Consider the following 11,848-nt stretch of genomic DNA (forward strand, 5'->3'; position numbering starts at 1 on the left):
CTCCTCCCCCCCCCCCGCGGCGCCCTTCACCGCTCCGCGGGGCACGGACGGGCCGGCGGGGGCCCGCTCCCAGCGGGGCGTCCTACCCACGTGGCGGGGCCCTGCCGCGGAAGGGGCGTTCCTTCCCGGGCCGCCAATCAGAGCGCCGGTTGCCCTTCGCACGGGCCAATCAGCGTCCAAGGAACGCATATTTAAACCCAGTTCCCAGGAGCTGCTACCACCCCCGTGTGACAGGGAGAGGGCGGGGTGCGGCTCTGCGCCGCCAATCGGGGGCGCGGAAGCGGTTATCGGCACGCGGTTAAGCCAATGGGGTTGCGGAGGGGAGCGCGGCGTCTCCCTGCGGAGCGTTTGGTTTCGGCGGGGGAGCTCCTCGGGGACCGTCGGGGCAGCCCGGCCGCGGGGGGCTCCTGGGCGCCGGGCCGCGCCGCCGCGGTCATGGCTAAAGGTGCGCGGGCGCGGCGGCGGGGAGGAGCGGGGGCGCGGCGGGGCCGGGCCGGGGGCGCGGCGGGCTGTCGCGCAGGGCGGGGGCCGGGCGGCGCGGGGCATCTCCGCGGCGCGGAGGCTCCTCCCGGGAGGCGCGGGGTGCCGGGGCCGGCGGGACTCCTCCCCCGCGCGGTGTGCGCAGCTCGCCGGGAAGGGGCTGGGCCGCCGCGGCTCGCCCTGCCGCATCCAGCCCTTTAAACATGGCGCAGGCCGCGGCGGCCGGGCGATGACCGCGGGCGGCCGCGCCGGACATGGCTCAGGCGCCGATCTTCCCCCCTTGTTCCTAGGGAAGAACATGCCTAAGGCCAGGGCGGGCGGCGCGGAGGAGGCGAGCCCCGAGAGCACCGAGAGGAAGGGCCCCGGCCGCCCCCGGGCCGGCGGGGTAAGCACTGCCCGGGCCTGGGCGGGCGGAGCAGGGGCGGGCGGCTCCTGGGGTCTGCTGCGCCCTCCGCTTCCCCCCACCGTGCGAACGAGCCGGCGTACGGGCCGCCCCGGGGCGCGGCGTGGCCGCGGGCGCCTGGCTTCTGGGGCTCCGCGGGTCGTTCAGAAATCGCTTCACTTTGAGTGGAATCGGACTCTTTCCGTGTTCCCCCGTGCCCTGCCCCAGCCGCCCTGCAAGCGCGGGGCGCTGCCGGGGCTGTCAGCGAGCAGGCAGGCCCCGGGCTCGGCAGTCCCTCCGTGCCATTCTCCCCGTCCTCTAGTTCTGTTAACAGGCGGTTGGCCGGAGGTTGATCGTCGCTTTGCATTTAACCCCCCCCGTGGAAATCATTGTGGCTATTGCATCACATCCCAGAGCTCCTCAGCAGCCCTTCGTGTGCTCTGCTGTGCTCAGAAAATCTCTGTTCTCGAGGGTCTCAAGCCTGGCACAGACAAAGACGTGGCAGCCGTGTCTCGGTAGCGCCAAGAGCACAGCAGGCAGGGAGCTGGGAATGAGGGGAGGAAGCTACGTTGGAAAAACTGTTGTTCGTTTCCTGTTAATGCTGTATTCCAAGCCAGAAGGCTCTGCTGGCAGGTGGACTGCTGCAGTTCGCTGCTTCTGGCTTTCTCCTGAAATGCCCATATTTAAACTCTTCACTAAATCTTGAGAACTTTGCAGCACAGGGTTCGCTGCTTGCAATTGTTAAAATGGAGTGTTTTCATAGTATTTCATCCTTAAAAGCCCCAGTTTTTTAATAAGTCATAGGCCTTTCAGAAATATTGGGGGTCAGGGAGCATCTGACTGACTTGCTTTTTCTCAGGCTGTTCTACTGTAATCTTAATCTTTAGTGAAGCTTATTTGTGGACTAAGATTTGAGCCTTTAACTGGTCTTATTTTGTGTGTGAATTATGTACACATTAAGTTTGTTACTCGTGATTATGTTAATTATTAAAATTATCCTATGTATTCTATTGTGTGCTTTGTTTACTTTTTTTAGTGTTTGTGTGACTACATAGTATTTGTTTAGTCAGCTATATTTGAGCTATTTTTTTAACTAATGGGAACCTTTGTGTGCTTTTCTAAAAAAAATGGATGCATGTTTTTGTTGTTTTAACTGGCTTGCAAAGTCTGAAAATTGTTTTTAGCTGAGTCAAACTATAGCCAAGAAAAACTCATTCTAGCCAAGTTGCATCTGCTTGTCCAGACACTGAGATTTCACGGTTGCAATCTGTGTGCCCTACATACACTGCACAGTCAAACTTGGCGAGGTGGCAGGAGACTGTAAAAGCAAAAGTGACACGACTCCACTAAACTTTGCTAAATTTGATACTGCTTGCCTGAGCCAGTGTACAAACCCTGGTCTCTGTGGTGTTTGACCATGCCAGAGGGTTTTACTGTTTTCCTGGCTGGGCATAAGTGCTTTGTGTAGACTCTTTAATGTTTCTTTTGCCGCTAACTACTTTTACACTTTATTTTGGGAAAAGAAATGGATAAAAAGATAGCATTGGTTATCTCCCAGACTTCACTGAGAGGTGTCACTCAAGGTAGACTGTGCAAAACTGATTCCTGTCCTCTGTGTTGCGCAGTAGAGCATATAATTAACTGCAGTAACATCTGACACCTCATGAGTGTCTTTGGGTAAGCTCATACCTCTCTGGCTATGAGAGGTATGTTCTAGGCTTGGGCAATTTTTGCTGTGTTATTTGTATTTTTTTTTGGCTTGCACTCTTAGAGGCCCCCTTCCTCATGAGGAGCTAAGGGTTGGGTTTTGTTTTTGTTTTTGTTTTTTTTTTTTTAGCACCAGAGTTCATACTGTGAAGCAGAAGGTGGAAGCTGGAGTTAGTTATGACTACCCCATCCTGCCACATTTCATATGAAAGTCCTCTTGGACTGAGAGTTTGCATTAGTAAAGATTTCTGAGCGCTTAACCACCGTTACGTTTTCACTTAGTAGAAATAGCAACAGCAGCAAGGATGATGCATTAAAGCAGTGTAATTTGCATTAGCACGGTCAGCTGTCAGCCCTGGTCTTTGCAGCATGTTGTGGATATTAACTTGAGGTTCCTGGTATCTCTGTGATGTACTGATGTTTGTGTGGGTCTGTTTTAGGAGAATGTGTTTATTGGGCAATCCAAAATCTACAGCTACCTGAATCCTAACAAAAGTCCTGGTGCTCGCCCCCCGCTTCAAGAGGAAAACTCTGTCATGTATCACGAGGTGAAATGTCAGGGCAAAACACTAAACGAAACCTACAGGAAAGGAGATGGTAAGATTGATCTTTGGATTGCTTGCCTCATTAAATGTGCTCCCTCTACCCCTGATTTGAGAACGTTAATACACAGTCAAGAAGGTCAGGCAGCTCCCCTGACCCAGCTGCTTTCTCAGTCCTCCAACTCTATTGGCAAACTGGGACACTACAGAGGTGAGGGTGTCCTTATCCTTTTCAAAACTTAGGTCATAGGTTTACCAGACAATTTTTCCTCAAATTTTTGTCTGGCTATGTTTGTATTGTCTCTCTGGATATAAAAAGCTAATGCTTGTGTTGTTAATATGCCCTAAGCTCCCTGCAATTCTATTATTACTCTGATTTTTCAGGTCAGTGTTTGACAGTTTATCTAATTGGGGGGGGGGGGCTGTTTTATTACCTGAAACTGGTTTATTCTGTAATTTGACTACTTCATACAAATTTATATAAAGGCAATTCAAAGTCAAATCAGGTATGAGGTAGAGGTACGGTAGAAAAAGAAACAATTCTTAAATTTTCAGGATGAAATAAAGGCAGTGAGAAGGAGGAGCACAGACTGTGAACGCCAAGTGCCAGGCTTCGTAGATGCTTCATTGTAGTGACTAGAAATGGGAATGTCCCATAAGTTTGGGGAGGGGGGAAGGCTGTCTTGTGTTTAAAGGTGCATTTAATAACCTTGGTAATTTGTCAAAACATTTTGATGCAAACACTTTCAGCAAGCAGGTATTTTATGTCCCACTCAACACAGGGAGCGTCAGTTTTTCTGGAAACTTAGGGCGTTTAGCTCCTGATTTAGCTCCCCAGTTTTGACAAGAAAGCGAAGATGGCTTTAGGATGTCCCACTGCTGTGGCCTTGCAGCTGTGCTTCACTTCTCCAGTGGGATCGAAACATCTGTCTCAGCAGATAGGACTGTTAAACCTGGTGGTTTGCTTTAAATAAAAACTAGTGAGCTTTAAGCCATGCTCACCTGCCTCTAAATCAGTTGGCTCAGAAGGAGGATGTGGTCATATCAAGGTAGGATGCATGCAACTAAGAAAAAGTTCGTTGTGTGTGGGGTAGACTTCTTATAAGTGCAAGCCCTTTAGCTCCTGTGGATTTTGTCTGAGTGGTGTTGGCTGCTTGGTACCAGCGTCTGCAGCTACTGATCACAGCAGTGCAGGATCCAGAGAGGCTTCCTCTCCCTCTCAGTGCAGGATGTTGATTAGCTTATGGCAACTTGATAATTTAGTATGCCAGATGCACTGAGTAGCAAACTGCGCAGTCGTTTCAAACACTGTGCAGAAGGTGCTGCATGCTCAGGTTTAGAAGACTCTTGAGTTGCAAACCTAATGTGATGAACTACTTGGGCTCTGTTTTACCTGTTCCTTTTCTCTGCTCACCCCTCCCTCTGTACTGTGTGTACTGTAGCAATAACCAGTCAAAAATTGAGTAACAGCCTATCTGGGTTCTAGCAGAAAGAGATTGTGTGATTCCCTCCCTCTTTCTCCTGTTTGACAGAACTAGAAACATGGACTAGAAACCACTGGAATTCATTTAAAGCACTCTGGTATAGGTGATCCTAAGTTCAGAGCCTTACTTTATTTTCCTGTCACCAGAAAAAAAGAGTGGTGGCAATATAATTGAAGGTGCTATGAAACCAGAAGACCAGAAGGATAAAGAAGGTGGGTGCAATACTTCGGTGCCCTCCTCTGATCAAAACCAAGAAACTGTAGAAACTCAAAAGACGCCCCTGCCTTCAGACTGTGCTGATGAGGCCAATGCAAAGCCAGCTCAGAAAAAGATGGTTAAAGCAAAACGTGGACCAAGGAGAAAGTAAGTGACTTCTGGAATTGTAGAAGCTTTTCTTCTGTATGTCCTTTTGCACCAGGAGGCTTTGATCTGCATTTGTCCTTCAGGAGCTATAGTCAGACCTGTAATTAATGTTACTCCTGTTTTGTTGCCTTTTTTTAAGCAAATGTTTGTGTTGGGGGGAGCAAATCTTTGTTTTCTCAAGAATAACATGTTTGAAAAACACAAAATAGCACCCGAAGTATTTTATCTACCTTGCAGAAGACTTTTGTTTTTCTTGAAAGCAAGGTTAGTGTATTTTATATAAAGTGAAATACTTGCTGATCACCTATAGAAAAAGAAGTTAATGAGCCGTTAAGACCTACTTTTCTGTGGACAAATGGGAATGTATCTTGTCAGAAACAGAATATTAGATTAATTACAGTTGGAGACTTCCTGGCTAAGCTGATACTCTTTCTCATGATATGGGAGTAATATGACCCAACATTAATGAATTCCTTGCAAAGCAGTTTTCATGACCTAAATTTTAGAGTGCCTTCTGGCAAGGCACACGGGGCTTCATACTTCTAATGTGACCTTCAGTTGGTTTCCAATGGCATCTCGTGCTTATTGTTAGAGAATTGATACTGAGTAATGGAAATAGCTTGGGGAAGAAAAGGGGATGTGGCTTTTGGCTTGAAGTGAAGAGTACTGATAAGAAACGCTGATTCATATTGATCACCTTTTAACATACCAAGCTGAAAATAAAAATTTCTTACAGGTACCTCTGTCCTAGAGGCATAACTTCACAAATAGTCTGAAATACGTGTGTTATCTGTTTTTCTTATCCCTTAGAACACAAGGAAGAACACCAAATCGAAAAGTGACAGATTATTACCCAGTTAGAAGAAGTTCCAGGAAGAGCAAATCTGAATTGGAGGTAGTGCATCTTGTTAAAATAACATTACTTATAATGTTGGCAATTAACTGAATGTTTGAGGAAGTGTGTAACTATCTGTAAATGGTTTCCATTGGCCAAATACAAATAGCATTGTGCACTGGGAGTATTAAGGACGTTCTTAAAATTCAGAAATGCTGATCCGTTTTTTCTAGGACAGAGTCTAGCTGCTTATATATTTTGGGGGGCAGAAATCTGTCTCTTTAACATTCAGTTTTGCTAGAAATACGGGGTGGTTTGGAAAAATGAGTGTCACGGGCTAATAATTTCCTTTTAGCTATAGAATAAGCTACAAAAACTATCAACAATACTGTGGTTTTGTTCTTGTTTATTCTGCAGACTGAGGAGAGGAGGAAAATAGATGAGCTAATTACAAGTGGGAAGGAAGAAGGAATGAAGGTAACTGCATTGCCAACCTAAGTAGCCATGTGCTGTTTATATGGTATCTTGCTGTTAGTTCTGCTACTTTCTGCTTGAACAGATTCAGTCTCAGACTGCTGTAGTTCATCAATAGAACGATGAAAGTGCAGCAGAACTGGAGCACACTGTCTTTCCTTTTGGATGGACAATATTTAGCTCTGAAGAATATGTATATGCAGCCTCAGTCATAAATATTGAGGGACCTTTATAGTATTTACTGAAAATGCACTTACTTCCTTTAGTATCTCATTTCTTGGGTTAGCTTCCAGAAGTGGGGTTAGATACAGCATCTTAATTGTCATATGCTTAAAAGGTACAACCCATATATACTGTCTGTATGGTAACAAATTCTCTTAGCCTATTTACAGCCAGTCACGGTGGGTCTTCATTATGGCACTTGGGATAATGGGTTGTACTGGTTTTCCTCCCACTGCTAACAAATACTAGTTATTGGGACCAAGTGCTTACCACTTGGGTTACTCTGATCACCCTTTTTAGAATTCAAAGCAGAAATGGCTCCTGAAAGTGCAGAAGAGCTGTGATTCTTGAAAAGCAGCAGCCTGCAATTAACACTGTCGCATCTACAACAGTGACAGGAGAACTTTCTTGGAGTTGTCCAATTTACAGGGGGAGTATACTTGGGAGTGATAAATGTAATTTCTGTGATCAATCTTTCTGTTGCTTTTTAACCTGTGCATGCTGATGGTGCATGTGAAATGGAAGAGCTTTCTGCCTCAGCTAATAGGTAGTTCAAAAGAAAAAATAGATAACTCTTCTCTGTGTATTGTTTAGTTGAAGTAATTCTTAGTTCTTTGATTAGAAGACTTTGTATCAAAATACCTGGTAACTCATAGGGTGCATCCCAAACTCATCCTATGTTTCTTCCACCGTGCTTTGGGTTGTGCTCCTACAGCTTTGTTGGCAATACACACAAATACCTTGCTGTAGCATTTTTTTAATGACAAATCTGACCTGTACTCATTTCCTAGTAAACAGCATATTTGCAATCATGTAAATACTTTCTAATTTCCCAGCTGATTTTCTTTTCAACTCAACAGATTGATTACATCGATGGCAAAGGGAGAGGAGTAATCGCTACTAAGCATTTTAATCGAGGAGAATTTGTAGTTGAATATCATGGGGATCTCATAGAGATCACTGATGCTAAAAAGCGAGAAGCTGTGTATGCTCAAGATCCATCCACAGGCTGCTATATGTACTATTTTCAGTACCTCAGCAAAACGTACTGGTAAGCTTCTCTTCCCTTAAGTGTGACAGTTGAGTGATAGAGGCTTTGAATGCTGCGAAGTCTTTTCTTGTTTTCATGCAAAAAAATTTTTTAATGGGAACCATGAATTAGGAAATCTTTTTGTAGCACTGTTTCATGGTCCAAGATCTTTCTGCACCTCTGGGCTAAAAGGAATGGTAGGTGACTCGAAACCATATTCTTTGAAGTACAGCAGAAGCTACATGGAGAGTTGTATCTGCTTGGATGAGATTTTGAGCTCTGCCATGGAATTCTGCCTAAATTTATTCTCTTGTAAAATTAACTACTTTTCTTGAGTTGCAAGGATTTTGTTTGAAAAGCAGTATGGACAAACTCTCTGGAAGAGAAATATTTCCTTCAACTGTCTTTGACTGGGTGTCCTTCTTTCTGTAGTACCTGACACCCACCCCACGTGCATGCTTTATCACTCTAAAACAGTCTGAAGTTGGCTGTTTTCTGGGGTTTGTGCTAACTTAAAAATCTCCCAGAATTGCTTTAGTTTACCTACATTGCCATATTATGTGTTGTCTGTTTAATCATATGAATATTCTGTAATGCTCTGGTTTTCCTTCATTTTTCAAGCCCTGTATGGATTCCTTGTTCTTTTATCTAATTTGCACTTTGTTTTTTGTCCACAAATATGACTGCATGATATGCAGCAATCCTGCATTCTGTTCTTGTTCTTTCAGTGTTGATGCTACAAAAGAAACTAACCGTCTGGGAAGACTGATTAATCACAGCAAATGTGGCAATTGTCAAACAAAGCTTCATGACATTGATGGTGTGCCTCATCTCATATTGATAGCTTCCAGAGACATTAAAGCAGGTGAAGAACTGTTGTACGACTATGGAGACAGAAGCAAAGCTTCCATTGAAGCTCATCCATGGCTGAAACACTAATACTTCATCTTTGTTTGGGGTTTTGTGGTTTTTGGGGGGTTTTGTGGGTTTTTTGGGTTTTTTTTTTTTTTTTTTTGTTTTTTTTGTTTTTTGTTTTTTTTTTTGGACTGAGTGCTCTACAAGGAGTCAGTGGATTTTTTTTTTCTTTCCTGTCCTCACTTCCCTCAGCTTTCTTAGTGGACTGCTTATGGTGTTCTGAGCTCCTGAAAAACTTCCTTTTGCTTTGCAGTATTTAAATACCTATTACAGTTTTCCAGGCAGGCTTGAGTAATTGATCTTAGATTGCCAAAACTTTTATATCATAAAAGGAAACCCTCCCTAAAATTTGAATACTTCTGCATAGTGACCAGTGCCACTTGAGCATGCAGTCAAAGACTTGCACAGAAACTTAATAACTTGGGTGGTTGTTCTGCTTTTGCAATGAAATCTCATGCTCCACTTTGTGGGGTGATGACCTTGGCATTAGCTTTATGACAGCAGATGTACTTCTGTACTCTGACTAGTACATCCAATGGCTTGACTGCTTGTCAGACTGCTTTTTACAACCCAGTGCTGACAGGCTTCTCTGAGATGGATGCTACTATCGTTCTCAAATAATTTGTGGTAGGGATCCATTTTTTCCAGTGTCGTATCTCATGTTGGCAATGAACTTTAAATGCACTGGTGCTGAGGGAAATGGATGGTCAAATTGGCTGCTTTCTTCAGAGAAATGACTCCAAGCCAAATGAGGATGGATTTTGATAGACTGGGTTGATACTGATTACAAATGTGAAGATAGAACTTCACAGTGAGAATCAATGTTTGACATTTACTTATTTTCTAAAATTTAAGAAGGTACCTTTTTATAGTTGATGGCTGATCCTTGGAGGTGTCTCCCAGAGGATTTTAAAGAAGAAGAAAAAGCTCTCTCCAAAAATTTTTTTATTATCTTCCTATGCTAATTAGCCACATCAGAAGCTATTTATTTACTGTGAATGCTTGAAGTAGAGCATAGCGGTTCCAAAAATAGGAGTCGTCTTCATATGCAGCTTCAAACTGTAATGATGGAGTTCATGCAATGAAGAAAGTAGATTCCTTTATTGCCTGGTCCTGTAGGTCTGTCCAGCATGGTCTGGTCCCACCGTCTTAAATGGGAGTTGAGCGCTTAGCGTCTTGCGGATGTTTGTAACGTTACTGTTGGAGAACCAAATCTGTGATATAGGCGGGCAATACAATGCAGGTCCTTTATGTTAAAGATGAATTCTTACCAGTTGGAATTTTTGCCAAGGCAGGCTTGGCATGTGTGTAGATGAAAATGGCTGTGAGCCATCAGCCACACTTGCTGCTGGAAGATGTCAGCAAGGGATCTGTGGCTCTGATAATGTCTCTTATTCCTCATGTCTTGAAGGCTGCTGCTGTTCCAGCTAATGCCTTCTAGGACAATCTTACATGCTTGCCTATGTGATAGGTCAAATAGCAACAACATCCTGGTTGTATGCTCCAGCAGCAAGAGAGGTGGCTTAGTGATGTATTTTTTAAATTAAAAACTTGAAGACAATGTCTCTGTAAAATAAAGAATATATTTATTATTGATGAAGTGGCTGCTATAGTACCCGTCTCCATTGCAGATCATTAGCATTTTGAAAGAAAGCTGTGAAAATCATTAGCCATTAAATGCTTTATATTATTTACCACTTAACACAAGGCAAGCTCATCAGAGACAGCCTGTGTATTTTCACCATTTCTGAAGAATTAACTGGAGACCTGTTACCTTACATGTACTGAGTTACAGGTAAGCTTCTTTGGCTGACTTATTTGAGTTGACACTGATTGTTCTCTGGTCTCAGTAACGGAGACTATGGCAGTGTACAGTATCCTGTTTTACTAGAGCACTTCCCTTAAGTCAAAATTGGAATAAAATGCTTCTTTTTGTTTTTCATTTAAACATTTGCTTGTTCTCTATCAGGTCAAATAGCTTAAAACCTCTGTTCTTCAGCATCACTTTTGTAAATGAGAAAGGGGGAAGATCTCTTCCCTATTCTACATAAAAATAAAATTGTCTTTTCTGAAATGCTTAACTGGTAATCAAGTAGCACTGCATCGGAAGATGGTAATAAAGCTGATGTTGCACTGAGTATGTATCCTTTACTTTTCTAGGAACTGATATATATATATACACACACACACAGATATGTATGTCAAAATACTTTTCACAGAAACATGCCCTGTGGATTTTTATCTCTGTGCCTTGTTAGAAGATGAAACCTTCTTGTAAGGTGTAAAGCACTTAGCAGGGAAAGATGCCCTTGGGTTGGGAGCTAAACTGCTGTTGTCAGGCTTGTGTGGCTTTGCCAGAGGCAGTGGGGTTGCTCTAACAGGACTGTAGCTTCTTCTGTGTAGCCATAGCCAAGGAATTTGCTCCCCTTTTGAGAGAGAAGCTGTGCAGCTGGCTTGGCACCAGAGTGGATGCAACTGTGGTAGTTCTAGAAAACAACTAGCCCAAAAAGGTTGAGGTGATCTCCTGTCCACTTTAACTGGTGAACTCCCACTTTTTTTTTTTTAATCTTTTTTAAATAAAGTACATATTAAATGGTAAACTGAAAAGAATAATTGCAGCTTTCATTATTGGCTCCTTCAACTAACTGCAAAGAGTGGCCTAGGGCTTTGTTACAGTCTTCACTGCCTCTATGGCAGGTTGTTACTTTTGCACAGCTTTGTTTAATCTGTGCGGTTTGTGACCTGAAGTGGTTCCATTAAGACTTAGTAGAGTGATTAGTGTGTTTTGGGGCATAATTCCCCTCCCCCAGCTTTTAAAGGAGATTGGAAAATACATCCCTGGATAAAGCACAGAAGACAATGGAGCTCAGAGCACACGTAAACATGTCTTCTCAGCTCAGAGATGTATCCCGGCTGTTGCTGATGCATGACTGGTTTTTGGTTTGGTGTTTTTTTTTTTATTTTTATTTTTTTCTTTAAATGCAAAGTCTCTGCTAAGGAAATGCAGTAACTTCCTTCCCTGCTGCCATCCTCTAGAAAATACATTGCGGGGACATGGCCAAGGCTTATTAATATTTTGAAGATGGCAAAATTACTTTAGCTGTCCTGTGCCCTGGCTAAACCAACTCGCTTAGGTCAGACATCTTTGATGTTGCCTTGCTAACATACAGTTGCTAACAAATTTTCTCTGAAAAGAGATTGCAGTTCTGCCTTCTGCAAAGCCACATTCGCATTGTACATCTGAGCAGATGTGTGACGTGTCCTATATTTTTCATGCTGCTAGCGTATGAGAGGGAATCAAAAGATTTCAGAGCCTGCTTTCACTTCTAAGGAGAGTAAGATCATAGTTTCGTACCTGTCACTGCTCTTTTTAAGTCTCTTCAGACTTTGCTGCTCTGGAAATTCTGCTTTTCT

General features: G+C 43.8%; 1 protein-coding gene across 1 annotated transcript; it reads left to right on the plus strand.

Moving 5' to 3' along the window:
* Positions 1-291: 291 nt before the first annotated feature.
* On the plus strand, positions 292-11,012 carry KMT5A (lysine methyltransferase 5A). Its single transcript, XM_075041403.1, has 8 exons — positions 292-445; positions 771-865; positions 3,010-3,166; positions 4,742-4,958; positions 5,769-5,853; positions 6,211-6,270; positions 7,350-7,540; positions 8,248-11,012. Exons 1-8 carry the CDS (start codon positions 307-309, stop codon positions 8,456-8,458), a joined length of 1,155 nt encoding a protein of 384 aa, XP_074897504.1. The 5' UTR covers positions 292-306; the 3' UTR covers positions 8,459-11,012.
* The last annotated feature ends 836 nt before the right edge of the window (positions 11,013-11,848 follow it).

This window comes from Buteo buteo, chromosome 11 (assembly GCF_964188355.1).
Source record: "Buteo buteo chromosome 11, bButBut1.hap1.1, whole genome shotgun sequence".
Lineage (NCBI taxonomy): Eukaryota > Metazoa > Chordata > Aves > Accipitriformes > Accipitridae > Buteo > Buteo buteo.

Bases quoted from the DNA above. Each gene is read 5' to 3' on its own strand.
- KMT5A (XM_075041403.1), top strand. From the start codon at position 307: ATGGGGTTGCGGAGGGGAGCGCGGCGTCTCCCTGCGGAGCGTTTGGTT. The intron at 866-3,009 runs GTAAGCACTGCC...GGTCTGTTTTAG, and splicing joins GCCGCCCCCGGGCCGGCGGG to GAGAATGTGTTTATTGGGCA. The intron at 3,167-4,741 runs GTAAGATTGATC...TCCTGTCACCAG, and splicing joins AACCTACAGGAAAGGAGATG to AAAAAAAGAGTGGTGGCAAT.